Consider the following 16,766-nt stretch of genomic DNA (forward strand, 5'->3'; position numbering starts at 1 on the left):
TTTAATACCACGCAGGTGGATCTCTGAGTTCAAGGTCAGACTGGTCTACTGAGTAAATTCCAGACAGCCAGGGCTATACAGAGAACCCTTTTTTGGGGGGGAGATTAGGGATCAGGGCAATGGAACAATGGATTAGGGCAAAGGACAAAGGATGAAAAAAATACTTGCTCTGCTGTATAAATTATGTCACAAGCAAGCTGGGTTTTTTTTTTTGTTTTAAATGTTTCTAATAATGCATAAAAAGAACTGTAAAAGGAATCTGAACCAGTAATTCTCCAAATGAGGACTTAAGAATAAAAATTATCTGTGTCATCTATTATAAACACACCAAATCAAAAGAAATGGAGACAACACCGTATGAAAAGTAAGGATACAGACAATGAAGTCTGGTTCTTCTTTAGGAAAAACCCCAGCCTCAGTTCAACATCTGCTGTTCTGCCGGGTGATGGTGGCGCACGCCTTTAATCCCAGCACTCGGGAGGCTGAGGCAGGTGGATCTCTGTGAGTTCGAGGCCATCCTGGTCTACAGAGCTAGTTCCAGGACAGGCTCCAAAGCCACAGAGAAACCCTGTCTCGAAAAAGGAAAAAAAAAAAATCTGCTGTTCTGTTATTTATGTCCATACTTAAAATCACAGCACTGTAAATCTGTGAGTGTTACCCAAGAGGATACTGCTCAACCACTGACTCAAGCCAGACACAGATCTGCAATAGGGAAACTGAAAAGTCGGGTTCCCAAATGAATAGCTAAGTGTATAAGAATGTTGACTAATTACACACTTGGAAAAGTTTTGAATTAAAACTCAAAACTAAAGGTAACTCTGAAGGACTACCGTATCAAAGTCTGGAGACCAGGTGCTGCCCTCTGGCTCCTGTAATAAAGTGGAAGCAACAGGGTCAAAGCTGTTGTCCACATGCTGTGATGGCAGAGGTCAGTGCAGAAACGCCCCTGTGGCTGACTATTTCCTATCTGGTCTTAAGTTCACTAAATGTGAATGGACAAGGATAAAGATGTCCAGTGTTTCCACCTATTCCTACCTCACCCCCAACACTAATCGCTGAGGACATGTAATACAATAACACTATATTCCTGGCAAAAAATGGGAATCATGTATATGATGGAGTGATACAGAAGGCTCCTTTAAGAATCTGTATCCTCAATCTTAAAAGTCACAGCTCATGCCTGGGACGAGATGACACGAATGGAAAGGCCCACAGTTGTGATTTACAGCTCTTCCAATTACAGAAATGTAAGCCATGAAGTATTTTTCAGAGCTCCACCCACTGTCAGGATAAGTAACTGCCTCTCTGAATTCCATAATACATGATTCCCTGAAACAGTGTTTCAGAATGTGAGAATAGGGACATTGCTACCACCATACAAGCAAGAGGAAGGTGCAGTGATGCACACCTGTAACCCCAGTACTCTGGAGGACGAGGCAGGAAATGGCAGCTCTGAGGTCAGCTTAGACTACTTAGTGAGACTTTGTCTAGCCTCTCCCTTTCCCAAAATGTTTACAAAGGAGGGAGGGAAGAGACAGGAGAGGCCAGACCTCGTCATACTGTCCAGCTGAGCTACATCTGCAGGACAAGAAGCTGTCTAGTCACAAGTTAAGCTATGCAGCAGTGCTAACACTGACCAAAGAGACAACACTCACCTTCCTGCCTTCATGGAACACAATGGATGCTCACCTCAGCTGGGTCTACACTGGGGGAAGACTGCTACATAGACTCACCTTTGCTCATGTGTGATGAGGCCCTCTCCTCCCATCTAGTCAGTGAAATGGGGGAAGAAAGAGAAATCCACTTGTTTCCCCAGCAAGCTGACAATGTTACATTCATTCAGAAAGGTCTCAACATGTTCAAGTTATTGTATTGCTTCCTGGGTATTTCATGCATAAAACCATATAAAAAGATCTACAGCATGCATCACTGAGAACTAAGAAAGGTTCTAGTTTCCTTTTTTCCCCAGGACTTGGCCCTACAGCTGCTGCTGTCAACCCTGTAGCAGGAACTCGACAATCCTCCACGAGCTCATATCTGACTACCACAGGAAAGACAGGAGACCTGAAGTGCCCTCAATACCCACCGCAGGGTGTCCCACTGCCATTCTCGCCTCCACTGCCTGCAGCTTGTGGCTGCCCTTGCAGCACAGTGCTATTCGGCTGCTCCTGGCAGACATAGATGGTTAATCGGGGCCTAACCGACCTGTAATCAGAAGATGCCATCAATGAGACTGAGAGCAAGTGGCCTCAACACCTGTACAGTCAACACTACAGGAGTCTAAGATCTATTTTTTCCTTATGAGAACTTTACAATGTTATTTCATTATGCAAAATAATTTTCTAGTAAAAATATAAAAACCACACACCTCACACCAACCACCACAGGTCCAGACTCTAAACCACTGAGAATTTAAGTTTCAAGATTGATTAAGCAATTTCGAATCAGTAAGGCTCAAGTTTACTGAACTCTCAGCACAAGTCTGGAGACAGTAATAGCAGGCAGCAGGTCTCAAAGCCAGCAAAGTCACAGATCTAGCATTCTAATTGACAGTTACAAGTTCACATTTAATAACTGCTTAACAATAATCATGACCTTGAAAACCATAGATTCTGTAGAGCTCACCTAAATTAGAAGTTTTGTTTTCTTGGCAACAAACCCAGTCGTCTTCAAGAAATCAGTCCTGCCCATGTGCATTGCTACCAGTCTTAGTCTACCTCTGCCCTCATCAGTGCCTGCCCTGAAGGTGTACACAAAACAGTCTTCTCGTGAGCACGATGCTGCCGATACTCGGTGGCGCACACAGGCACACGCCAACCTAGCGTGGAAACACATTCTGCCCACCAAATCTCCCACGCAGAGAAAGGTCCATTCTCATTTCTCACAGAAAAGTCTATAGTATTTTACCTTGACTTTAGGGAATTATAGAGCCGAATTCCATCGGCTGCACCACAAATCTGAACTAAATCCTCCTTTGTCAGCTTTAATAAGTCGGCACCTAGAAAACAGAAGAAATCCTCAAATAAGCCTGGGAAGGCTAGAACAGGTGCTTCATGGGGCTCTGTCTTCACACAGTTCTGTCCTTCTAGGCAGCAAGGGGTGTCCGGAATTACACATACCCATGAATAACACAGGAGCACTCATTTGTCTCTCAGAGAAACAATGTGCTATGGTAACAAGGAGCAAAAAGGCTTGTGTGTTCACAATACAAGACTCCCATACTGTCTTTCTTTCCTTGTTTCTGACCCAACCCTTATGTGTGAAACACAGCCCCACCCCGCTACCTTTCTCTTTTTTAAAAACATAATGGAACTGTAGCATCTGGGGAACTTGGCCAAAGCCACCAGTGAGTGGGAAGCAAACAGAGAGACTGGGTTTCATTATACCACTCAAGACACTCTGTTACAGTGCCATCCCCACAGCCAGTTCTAATAGAAAGCAAGCATAAGAGAGAATCATGCTGTTACTTAAGATCTCTTCCATAAGTACTTGGCCTTAAAAGCAACAAAAAGGCCCGTGTATGTAAGGGAGAAGTGGATACAGGACTGAACAAGCACTGGGCAACAGCTAAGATGGAGTGGTCATAGGAAGTCCTTCGTGTACTCCATAATTTTTATTATGTTTGGATATGTCCACAAAAATCTTGTTTTTAACTTTTAGTATCAGTCACACTTCCAGAATGAAGCTATGACTTCATATAATAAATATCTACTCCCATCTGTAACAAGATAATGGGGTTTCACAGGCTCAAAAGGGTGAGCTTGACAGAATCCTAGTCTGTAAAAAGAATCAAGACAGAGAAGCCTAACTCCATGATGTGAGCCGCTGTGGAGTCACTCTTGGAATGAATTCCCAGAGACAGTTCTCATCTACTGTGGTCATTATACACAGCTCTGAAGCAGAGTTCCCTGTTGTGACAACTGTAACCAGGAAGAGAAAGGGGCAGATGGTGTCAGCTCTTTCTGACATGTGGCTGGCTGTAAGAGACCTCACTGTCCTCTCCATTCTATAAGTGTTGTGCCTCAGGGATATGCCAAAGAGCAGCTCTGCATGAACCAAAGGAAGCCTTAGGTTAAGCAAAAAGCAGAACGCCAAGCCGTGTGATCACTGCACACAAGGAAAAAGATCTTGTAGCTCAACAGAACACACATGGATCTGTACAATATGCAGGGCTCCAGCTGTCAGAGGATTTTCTTTTCTTTTTTTTTTAAATATTTATTTATTTATTTATTTATTATGTATACAATATTCTGTCTGTGTGTATGCCTGCAGGCCAGAAGAGGGCACCAAACCCCATTACAGATGGTTGTAAGCCACCATGTGGTTGCTGGGAATTGAACTCAGGACCTCTGGAAGAGCAGGCAATGCTCTTAACCTCTGAGCCATCTCTCCAGCCCCTGTCAGAGGATTTTCTATGGGCTGTGTTTTTTATCCACTTGTCCTGTAAGGGTTCATGAGATCCCTCTCCTCTCATCTTGAATTCTGTGATTTCTAGTTTTCCACACATTAAAGGCTTTATTTAATCACATAAATATGTGGATCACAGCTAGCAAATTACTTCCATTTGGTATTTTAGAGTCCAAGAGCTACGTGAGGAAAAACTACCCAATACACAAATAATACAATAAACAACATAAAAGAAACCCCACTGTTTGTAAAACTAGATTTCCTAGCTGGGTATGTGTACACCCATGTCTGTCCTCCTAAAACTGTCAGTAGCCCCCACACACACACATGAAAATGCTAACTGCTGCATCTCTGTGGCCCAGCATTTCTCAGAATGTTTGCCCAGGACATATTAGCAATGTACAGTGGGGAGAGGCACAGGGCCACACACATTTTGAAGACTGTCCCTGCCTCCTGCATGCTCTCCAAACAACCATACTACTCAGGGCAGTGCTGTTTGAAACCTGAAGTCCACCAGAGCATTCCCTTAGTATCCTGTGCAGAAAAAGAGCAGGTGTTTCTGACACCCACATAAACAAAGCCACATAAATGAGAAAGTGCTCTATGTGAAAAGGCTAAAACCACAGGACACAGGGCAGCCTTGTGGGACCTGAGATCAAAGGTTAAGGCCAAGGAAGAAATGGCCAGATTCAAAAGGCCATATACCGTAAAGCTTCATTTGTTTAACATTCTCAGAATGACCAAATCATAGGCCGGACAGTTCAATGTGTGTGAGGGAAACATGTATGTGGATAGGGGGAAGAATGATCTTGCAAAGGGGCAGCAGGACAGAGAAAGCACCCGGCAGACAGACACCCCACACCTGTATCTTCTCTGCAATGGTGGCTATAGAGATGTACACTCACAGAAAATAGGTCTAAAAACCTTTCCAGTGTTTTAACAGCCATTAGAGTGTTGGCTTCTGGTTGCAAAATACGATAATTTTGTGAGACAATGAGTGACTGTGTGCTGGATCATCTCCAAACTGTTTTTACAGTTTATCATAAAGCAAAATACTATCTCAAAGTAAGTTAGAATTGGGGCTGAAGAGATGGCTTATCAGTTAAGAGCACTTGCTGCTCTTGTAGAAAATCAGAGTTTGGGTCCTAGCACCCATGTTGGGGAACTCACAACCACTAACTCCAGCTTGAGGGGTTCTGTTCTGATACTCCTGACTTCTGTGGGCACCTACACTCACATGCATATACCCAGACACGGGTACACACATACACAATTTTAAAGTAATAAAAATAAACAGGATGAAAATATCACATAGAACTAAATACACTTGCAATGAGTGGACTGGAGCAATGTTCATTCCTTGTTTGGAAGGAATTTAACAGGGAATCACAACTGAGGAAAACTGGGAGATAAATTCTTAGTTAATAAAAACACAAAGACATACAAATAAAATATTCTCATGCATGCACACATATATACATACCTGAAAAATTAGAGAACAGTCTTGTATAGGAAGAAAACCTGTTCTTAAGCAGCCACTGCTGTGTTTCCTGGGTTGTAGCTGAAGGCTGAATTTGCTATTAATGAAGAAAAAAAAAGTAAGCATATGTAAAACCATTCAAGATTAAAAACAAAACAAAAACCCAAGTCACTGGTATATCACGAAGAATGTTTAACAGAAAACCTCAAAAGGCCTTATAATCTGAAGTCAGAACACAGCTGATGACTGACCACCCACACAGCTTGGTTAGAATGTTTAAGATGAAGGCCCTTAACAGTATTTGACATTTTCAGGAAAAGATACTTACTTCCCCAGATGACTGTGCAACTCCATCTCCCTGGTGATTTGGGGATGAAGAATTGCTGGAGAAAGGAAAAGGAACAGTTTTTAACTTTCTTTTTTTTTTTTTTTTAAAGTCAAGCAATGAAAGGTTATTGCATAAGTAATTTGAAATAGGACAACACTGTACAAAGAGCTGTGAAAGTCTGCAGTAAGAATACAACACAGTAGGGTACAGAGATGGGACGAAGACAATGACAGCACCACCATGTGTGAGGTAGACACTCAGTGAAAAGTGTCCTCTTGAGTCTATACAGGTGCCAGGAAAATAGGGAAGATATGCATTTATTTAATTAGGAAAATAAGTAAAATTAAAAAGATAAATAGCTAAACCTAACTATAAAACACTCTAATAAAACTGGCTATAAGAAAGTGACCCTAGGGCTGGAGAGATGGCTCAGAGGTTAAGAGCATTGCCTGCGCATTGCCTGCTCTTCCAAAGGTCCTGAGTTCAACTCCCAGCAACCACATGGTGGCTCACAACCATCTGTAATGAGGTCTGGTGCCCTCTTCTGGCCTGCAGGCACACACAGACAGAATATTGTATATGTATAATAAATAAATAAATAAATAAATAAATATTAAAAAAAAAAGTGACCCTAACTAAACATACAAATCTCCCTCTTTAATATATCTATTTGGATGGAGTTACAGAAACTTTTCAATATTCACCCATGAGAAATGAGGAAATGAAACAAATACGTGCCACCATCCTTGTGAGTCTAAGGTATAAAGAGTCTAAGGTTTAAGGCATAAAGAAAACTGCAAATAATTTCAGAGAACAGGCACCATCCATTCCTGAGCAGGGTTCCTCTCTCAGAACCAGCTTTCCACCACCTCTCGACCTTATTCTCCGTTCACCAGAACCTAAGCCCCTTCCAACAGGAATTTGTCTGGCCATATAAATATCTTAGCACCAAGGACCATGCTGGGAATACAATGGGCTCTCAGGAAACATACAGACATCAAAAATACACAATTCAAAGCTCATCTCTAAGATCACAGCCATTTGCTAATACACCCAGACAGGTAACATAAGAGATTTCTTGCATGCTACACATTGGCTCTCTGGTACCCCAGTCTATGATACTTTTTCTACTTGAATTTTTTGTTTTTGTTTGGTTTGACAGACAAGGTTTCTTGGTATAACCCTGGCTGTCCTGGAACTCTCTCTGTAGACCAGGCTGGCCTTGAACTCAAGAGATCTGCTTGTCTCTGCCTCCTGAGTGCATAAATTTTTCTACTTGTAGACAAAACCACTACATGAAAACAGGCTCCTGGCTAGTTATTCCATCTCCAAAGAGAAAAAACAGATTTTGTAGTATTTCTTACCAGACCCTGTCAACAAGACTAGACTATATAAAGAGAACTTTCCCCTGCCATCTAAAGCTTTTATAATTTTTCTGCACCATAAGAAACTTCCTAAAAGCAGGAACTTCTGAACTACTGTCCTCTGGCAAGGCAGCAGAAGCTGAAGGCTGATAGCAGCCTCAGGCTTATGCAGCTCCCACTCTGAGCTCCCTGGACTATCAGCTGTGAAAGCCTTAATATAAAGCACATTCAACAAAATCCAGAGGTCCTGATCTGAAAGCCACCATAGTCTTAAGAAAACCAAAGATCCTTTCTTTAATCTTAAATACCCAACTAAAACAACACTGAGAAACTATAGTGCAAAACAAACAACAAACAACAAAACCTATGTCACGTGGTAAACTTTGTGCTTTGTCGTCAATGCAATCTTAACATACCCATATCAGCGCTTCACGTCAGTTGCTCACCCTATGTCCATAACTGTGTACCTTGTTAGTGCTTTCTTAAATCTCTCAACGACAGCTACCTGCCTCTATCTTAAGAACTCTTCTTCCCCTTTGTTCAGATAGGGTCTTGTTATATAGTCCCAATCTGGCCTCAAACTCACAATCTTCCTGTTTCAGTCCCTGGAGAAAACTCCACCCCCTCCCCTTTCTGCAGTTACCGTGTTGTCAGAGTGAATGTGACTAGATGCACAAAGATGCACAAAGGTGAAGACTCATATGACCTAAGTACAGGCTGTTTCCCATCACCTGACACAGACACACATAAATGAGGCCGCATGGATGGGGACTCGTAGGAGCAACGGTTAGGTGCAAGCACACGGCCACACAAACCAGATACCTGTCTGGGATACTGCACGTGCTCTGCTGTGAGGAGGTGAAAGTGGGCGCTGGGGAAGGGCTGTTATTCACATAGGCTGTGGGGGTGTCGGGCCACGGAGAACACTAAGGATAGAAACAGAAATGAGTTAACAACATGCTTCTTAAATGTGTGGAAGAAGCACTTGTGTAATCTGGTCTCTAACTGACCCAATGCAAACTTATAAACCACAAGATACCTGGTGCCTATTAGACATGTATCAAATTTACCCTGTGCAGCAAAAGACATTTTAGCTTTTAAAGATAACCTGAGTGATGATAGCAGCAAAATTTATCAAGACACTTTAAATATATTTGCTTTCTAAAAGCACCCCCCCCCACACACACACACACACTTCTTCCTCCAACTTCTGTCAGGTGCTCCGACAGACACACCTCAAGGTTTAAAAACAGCAGACAAGGGATTCACAAGCAACATCTGACATCATACAGTGATCTAGGTGTGGCTAGGTCCTGTTTATTGCTCATATGCCTGCCCAGGAAGCAGCCTCATCAGTATCTGCTTATTACCTTATAAATAAGATTTATTGAACAGGCTAGCACGCAAGCACACCAACTGTGCATGTATGCTGTAAGAGTGTGTGTGCTTTCTGAAAGGGATATGGTGGACTGAATATCTCTCAATCTTAGAAAAAATTTTGACAAGGGACAGAGCAAGATACAGAAACACACTATTACAGTTAGCAAAACTAAATAAGCCAAGGTCCAGAGCATGCTGAGCAGGCTACAATAATCAAGTGGAAACCTTCCCTTCTGAGCTTCACAAATAGCTACCTAACACTGGGTATTTCTTTCTACAACTATTCTGTTGAGGATGTCAGTTTCAAAGGTTCCCCTTTTTAATCAGCCGGCTCCCATTTGAGAAAAAGAAAGGCATGACACCTGACCTCAGCACTGGGGTTTAAGACTCTCCAGAGCCAAGTAAATGACAGGAGAGTAGCCACTCCTGAAATACGTGATTCTAATGACTAAGAGTTTTTCTCCAAGTGATGTGGCTTTCAGTTCTTGCTTTAACTACTATGGTCCCCTGGCAGATACTAAATCATCTACAAAGATCACTGTCTAGCTGTAGAGAATTCAAAAGAAATGTCAAATCTTGAATGATACCGACAAATGTTATCTAACAAAATTTCTCAACCTATTTTAAAAAAATCTAAGCTGGGCATGGTGGCACACACTTATAATCTTAGCACCTGGGGGGATGTTCCAGGCCAGTCTAGTCTCAAAAAAATAAGGAAAAAAAATCCAAAAAACCATGTTTATTTTTTCTCTCTTATTTGTTTATGTATACTGTATTCTGCAGCCTAGAAAAGAGCACTAGATCTCATTACAGACGGTTGTGAGTCACCATGTGGTTGCTGGGAATTGCACTCAGGACCTCTGGAAGAGCAACCAGTGCTCTTCGCCACTGAGCCATCTCTCCAGCCCCCTGTATCTGTTCTCTTTATTCAAGATGCATTTACAAAGAATTTTTTTTCCTTGGTTTTTTTTGAGACAGGGTTTCTCTGTGTACCTTTAGAGTCTGTCCTGGAACTTGCTCTGTAGACCAGGCTGTCCTCAACTCACAGAAATCCACCTGCCTCTGCTTCCTGAGTGCTGGATTAAGGGTATGCGCTACCACTACCACCCAGCTGAAATTCTATATTTATTAACTGTACTTCAAAATTTGTATAATTGCCTTCCAGGTGGTAGTAATGCATGCCTTTAATCCCAGAACTCGGGAGGCAGAGGCAGGCTGATCTGAGTTTGAGGCCTAAGAGAGTTCCAGAATAGCAAGGGCTATACAGAGAAACCTGTAGTGAAAAATCCGAAACAATCAATAAAAAAATGTATAACTTTTAATAAAGTGGCCCCAAAGATTTTTTAATTACATTACGTATGTATGTACATATGTATGTATGTGTGTGTCTGTGTGCGTGCACATCTGCCATGCCATGTACGTAGAGGTCAGAGGACATTTGGGGAAGTCTGTTTTCTCTTTCCATCACTTGAGTCTTGGAGATCAAACTTACTTAGCTGGGCCTGGCACCATATACACCAATTTTTAATTTCCTACCTAAGCTTAATCTATAGTCATAAGAAATTTTAAAGATTAAATTCAAGTCAGGCATGGTAGCACATGTCTACAACCAGGCTCAGGAGGTGGTGGCAAGGAGATTAAGTTTAAGGCCAATATCAGCTACATGAGACCCTAACTCAAAAACAAAATTAAAAACAACAAAACCTTTTCTTTCCCATTTATGAAAATCTACTGTAGTCAGGAGTGGCTCAAGCTTTCACTCCAGAATTTAGGAGGCTGAATGAGGAAGATGGCTGTGAGTTTAAGACTAGTAAGACTGGGGCTGGAGAGATGGCTCAGAGGTTAAGAGCACTGGCTGCTCTTCCAGAGGTCCTGAGTTCAATTCCCAGCAACCACATGGTGGCTCACAACCATCTATAATGAGATCTGGTGCCTCTTCTGGTGTATATATGTTAACAGAACATTGTATGCATAATAAATAAATAAATAAATAAATCTTTAAAAAAAAATAGACTAGTAAGACTCAGAAACCCAGAAACTATATTGTAAAGAGCTGGGGTTACTGGGTTGGAGAGATGGCTCAGCAGTTAAAAGAACTTGTTTTTCCAGGGCTCAGATTTGGTTCTCAGCACCCACGGCGCAGCTTACAACCACCTGTAACTCCACTTCCAGAGGATTGGACACCCTCTTCTGACTTCCTGGGCACTGTACACATGTAATTCACAGATATTCATGCAGGCAAAATGCTCATATACACATAAAATAAAAATAAATAAATCTTAGCCAGGTTGTGGTGGCACACGCCTTTAATCCCAGCACTCGGGAGGCAGAGACAGGCCAATCTCTGTGAGTTCAAGGCCAGTTTGGTGTGCGAGAGCTAGTTCTAGAACAAGCACCAAAGCTACACAGAGAAACCCTGTCTCAAAAAAACTAAATAATAAGTAAAAAATAAAAACAAATCTTAAAAAAAATTGAAGTTATCATGCAAAGACTTCCAGGCATAAGGGTATAATCACATTTCAGAGAACATTTAAAAGGAACAGAATACAAAGGTGAGAACAATAGATGATAGGAGTAAAATTCAGTACCAAACAAAAGAAATTTGAAATGTCCGTGATACCTCGATTTTGTGGGCTACTTCCTCCAGATTAAAAATAGTTTTAAGTTTCAATATTTTTTTTTTGTTTGTTTTTGTTTGGCTTTGGTTTTTCAAGACAGGGCTTTTCTGTGTAACCCTATCCTCAAACTAGCAGAGATAAATAAGTTTTAGTAGTCTTAGTTTAAGAATTATAAATTCAGATATTCAGCATGCCATGAAATGCTTCCCTTGCAACTGTTCAAATTATAATGAAACTTTTGGATGCCAGTTTGAAAACAATCAACGGAAAAAAATCATCTTGTTCAAAGTTTTCTTAGCCAAGTGTTAAGAGCACTAACATGAAGCCCAGAGCCTAAACTGAGGCCTCTCCAGGCAGAGCCCACCCATGTCTTAACAAGCTACCCAGCATGGACATAGATAGGGAAAGAAAATAAATCCCCAGTATTCCTCACATCTGACCAATTATGGACGGCTCAAAAGAAAATAAAGTCACTGCAGAGACTGTTCCAAGACCACCACCTTTCAAAGCAGAAAATGGCGTGACTGGTCAACTCTAGCAATGGCCTTACTACAGATTACATTTATTCCACATGAAAATACCTGTTGTTTTAAGAGTAGAGCCCTTTTGGTCTTACTGAGTATCACTTTCTCCTCAGTTCACACAGTGTGAAGTGCCCCTGCCTGTAACAGCACATCTAACCATGGGAACATGGACTGCCACTCTACTCCATGCAAGAGATTCCTGTTATACCACCCTTCTCCTAATAAAAATAGTACAACCAAACATACATATCTGCATAACTCTTAATATTCAAAGCAACATCTCCCCAAATATACCTTAGGAATTACTGCCCGCTCTTTGAGAAAATAGAGCTATCTCTAAACAAGTTGGTGTGGCACAGGAGACAGCATGCTTACTCACCGTACACTCATCTAGTTCATATTTACAAATGTAGATGCTTTTACTATCACAAGAGGAGTATTTAATCTGGGGTTTTGTTTGCTTACTCAGGATCATAAGTGAGCTGGGCAAGCACTGGAGCACACTAATGGGTACCCACAGCCCATGGTGCTGTTAACAGCAAGTGTAGTACTGTGCTCATGTTCCTGAAGGCCCTGCCAATGGTCTGGACCTGTGCAGTTCCGGTTTCAGTGCACTGCAAATGTAGTATTTTCCCACTGAGATTAAAGAATGAGGACACACTGTGGCAGCCCAGGAGTAAGCCAAACATCAACAAACACACAAAGGGTTTGTTAGACATCATCTCCTGGGAACTGGCAGGAGGGAAAATTCAGTTTGGGACCCTGTCATTCAGCACGTTTTAGATTTTATCAAGACTTCTGGATATATATCTTTATAACTGAAAGTCCAAAACTTGCAAGAAAGGTTGCTCCCAGCCCCTTTACAGACATTTAGAGATACATGAAGTGCTGCAGCTATGACCTTGGTTAAGGGATTCATGATCTGGATCCTGCATTTTGAAAACACGTTTCCAGACTGTAGTCTAACCAACTCGAGAAGCATCATACCCAAACCAAATGCAGCCAGGGGGCAGGCAACAAACTTAAGAAGATGTGAAATCCCAGGCGTGAACTGCTGACGTTTTGCATATTTTAGACTTAAGAAGCAGTAAGAATTTACTACTGACTTCCTCATCTTTGGCTCTAGACTAAAGCAGATTTACCTATCAATCACACCAGAACCAACTTCTTTAAATTAGACAAATTGCTTATAACACAAATTATAAAGGCAAGTGACTTAAGCTCCCAAAATCCCCTCAAAAATTGTACTAAGAACATTTGTAGATTTTCAGAAGAATTAGGAGTTAATAAAACATAAAACTCGAGAGCAGACATTTGGGGAAGGGAGCATTTAGAGGGTCTGACTGTCTCCGATTTAAACTAAAATAGCCCAGTTAAAAAAAATGCAGAGAATCAGGCACAGTGGCTCACACCTGCAATCCTAGTACTCGGCAGGCTGAGGCAGAAGGACATGCCAACCTGAGCAACATAGTGAGTTCTAGGCCATGCTGAGCTAGTGTCTAAAAAAGAATAAAAAAAATAAATGAATGAATAAATAAAAGAAAATGCAGCATGTGCTCCCAGTGCCCTGGGATTCAAGCATGCATAAAGAATCATTTCAATATTGCTTTAAAATGGAAATGATGTCCCTGTGATAGTCCTTGTGACATTGACCTTCAAAGTCCATAATTAATCATAGAGAATTATAAAAGTAAAAATCCATTTTTGGGACCCTAATAATACAAACAGTGCAATAATGAACAGCGTGCTCAAAACAGTTATTTTAAGAAATTCTTTAACATTTCTCCTCCTATTTAATAAGGGTATATAAGCTGATTTAAATCTGAAATCAGAACAATCCTCTGTGGACTGCTGGACAGAGTTGTGTTATAAAGACTTGCTATATTTAACCTGACAAAGCTCAATCAAAACCTTCACTATTTGTTCCAGAGGGTTCTGGGGTTAAGTGCAGCAAGGTCACCACTGTGGTCTGAAGCGTTACATCACAATGCAGGTGCCAAGAGGAAACACTACACAAAGAGGTTTTTACCAGTGCTGCCAAAGAGGCTTTTAAAAGCACAGACAGACACACATTCTTATAGTGCATGCAGGGGACTGACACAGAGAACTGCACATGTTAATATCAAGCTTGCTGCCATCATTTAACTATCTATAAATTTTCTTATTAGGTAAGTATACACGTTAAAAAAAGCAAAACTTCTTAACTACATAAAAATGATTTAAAATTAGTCAAGTAATTTCAATTATCCTGAAGGAGTTGTGTGTGTGAAGGGGAAGAAGGGAGGGGGGAGGGGAAGGGAACAAGAGAACAAGTTGGAAAACATATCTCTGAGTGTCGTTCCCTCCAAAACCACCCAATATGGTCAACATCGTTTATGCTTTGTTTTAAAGTGTTAGATTTAGGAAATTTTCCTCAATGAGGAACAAACAGAAAGCAGAAAGTCTAAACAAAAGCAAATTAAATCAAGACATGGACATAAAAACAATTTCGGCTTTACTTTTCCATGAAGTTGGTCCTATATCTAACACTGCACAAGGGTTCTTGCACAATGAAAAGAGAAGCAGAAGTCCCTTACACTGCCTCGCTTTGCCAGAGAATCACCGTAGTCTGCTGGCAAAGTCCGCTTGCTGGACTTTTTCTGCTCATGTTCAACTGCATCTTCAATTATAGGCTCAAGCCTCATCTGGACAAACACCAAAGATTGGGGTCAATGTCTTTTCATTATACAAAGAAAGACCTAATACCCTGTTTCATGTCTTTGTGCTCAATTAAACAAATGTATGACTAACAGGATTCAAAGTTAAAGAAAATGCAAAACCCCAGCAGTGACAAAAATTGGACATTCTAGGCCCCCACTTAAATCTCTTGTCAATTGCAAGGTTTTAAGGTCTGAGACCTCATTGGGATTTCAGCATCTTCATTCAAGATCCCACCCAGGCAAATTAACTCATAAAATCCCCAAACTTAGGTAAGACATGTATGTGCCCACAAAATCCTCAGAATATCAGGTCAATCCACCACCCAGCCTTCCCAATCCTTATGTTGCAACACTTCTGCAAGGTCCTGCTAACACGCAAACCTCCTTGTTTCCAAAGCCAAATGCTGAGCCGCATTACCTCTGTGAGGATGGTGGTGTCGTAAGATGGCTGATACTTTTCTTTTTCATGAGCTGTTCTCTTTTCCATCTTTTCTCGGTCAGTTTTTTGTTTCCTATCTGCACCTTTAGGCTTAAAAACAAAGTAGATGACATCATTCATCTGGCTCTACACAACTTTAAAGGAAAACTGAGAATCCCTCCTGGTTTTCATTGCTTACCTTAAAGACTTTGATTTGGCAGCTAGCTGAGTGAAGATGATCTGTGTATTCTCCATTTTCATTCTGTTTAAAGGTGTCAACCTGGATCCTAAAAGGCACTCCCTTTTCACCTCCATGCTTACGTGGGGTGAATTCTGTGCTGATGCAGTGTACCTACAAAAAAAAGCCGAACCACATTCAAAAACTTTCCACTGAGGGTCTATTTTATTCCCTCATGGATGTACATACAAGATCCCTTAAAATACCAAACAGTCAAATTATCGCATGAATTTCCTTAGTTATTCTGAATACAGGCCTCCTTTCAGAACTCCTGCATTTCTGGACTCACTGGACTCCAGCAACTCTTGTTTCAGTGCCTCTCCTTTCCCGGTGAGGAAAGCACAGAAGCAGCTGCGCACTGTCACTGCCTTCACCCCAAAAACACGCTCTCTCAGACCCAGGGTCCTCCACCCCTGCCAGACAGCCAAGCTTGCTACTGCTTCTCCAAACACACCAATTTGTGAGGCTTTGCCCGGCAATTTGCAGTCCCTAAAGCCTCATTATTTATCCAATTTGTATCCATTTAAACTCTCCAGCTCAACCTTTCCAAGTTCTGGAAGGATCTTGGGTCAAAAATCATTTTCACCACCCCCTGCCCCCCACACCACTTCAGAAAACAGCCCAAGGATACAACATGAAGTTAGCAAGCAGCAAGACCATGGTCATTTCTGACTGCCACAAAGGCTTGCCTCTTCAAATGATATGCAATGTGAAAAGCTCACCTCTAAATATGATTTGCACAGCCTAAGATAAGGCCAGCCTTATCATTCTTTTTACTACAAAACTGTTTATTCTATTGGACAAACACTAATAGCAAGTGACAATATTCAACCAATATGAATCATGTCATCATCATGATGGGAATATTTTATAGACAACCCAAACACTGAATGCTAATGATCCTTAAAGCTGATGCAAACACAGCTTACTTAAGCTGGCCAACAATTAAATGGCTATTCCCTTCTATATAATGACTACCTACATAGTAGTTAAAATTCCACCACTTGCAAATTTGCACACTATATATTAGTTATTTTTGGGTTTTAAATATGTAATCACATTATATCTTGGATACACAAAAATGTTTATGGTAAAATAGAGTGGCCTGGTGTGGTGGTGCAAAGCTTTGATCTCGGCACTCAGGAGACAGAGGCAGGTGGATCTCTGTGACATGATGGACATGAAAAATCCACTATCATTATCTCTTCATTTGTGGAAGCTTTAAAGTTTATGAACTTTAAATAATGTTTTAAATAATGTTATAAAAAATATTAAACCTGAAATTTTTTTTCAATAGTATCCTTTTAAAT

General features: G+C 41.2%; 1 protein-coding gene across 4 annotated transcripts in view; it reads right to left on the bottom strand.

Annotated features, from left to right (window-relative positions):
* Ubp1 (upstream binding protein 1) overlaps positions 1-16,766 on the bottom strand; it is a 44,823-nt gene that overhangs the window by 4,816 nt on the left and 23,241 nt on the right. For 2 of the 4 annotated variants that reach the window (XM_041676780.1, XM_041676777.1), the window contains 8 exons: positions 15,418-15,570; positions 15,219-15,329; positions 14,678-14,785; positions 8,402-8,505; positions 6,216-6,270; positions 5,891-5,984; positions 2,908-2,998; positions 2,087-2,205 (listed from right to left, as the gene is read on the bottom strand). In XM_041676780.1, the coding sequence (XP_041532714.1) occupies positions 2,087-2,205; positions 2,908-2,998; positions 5,891-5,984; positions 6,216-6,270; positions 8,402-8,505; positions 14,678-14,785; positions 15,219-15,329; positions 15,418-15,570 (835 nt within the window). Of the gene's footprint in view, positions 1-2,086; positions 2,206-2,625; positions 2,741-2,907; positions 2,999-5,890; positions 5,985-6,215; positions 6,271-8,401; positions 8,506-14,677; positions 14,786-15,218; positions 15,330-15,417; positions 15,571-16,766 lie in introns of those variants that run through there. The other 2 variants (XM_041676779.1, XM_041676778.1) reach the window with 2 other exon arrangements.

Source organism: Microtus oregoni, unplaced genomic scaffold, assembly GCF_018167655.1.
Source record: "Microtus oregoni isolate MIOR12 unplaced genomic scaffold, Mior012 000028F_ref0000031, whole genome shotgun sequence".
In the NCBI taxonomy this organism is placed as follows: Eukaryota; Metazoa; Chordata; class Mammalia; order Rodentia; family Cricetidae; genus Microtus; species Microtus oregoni.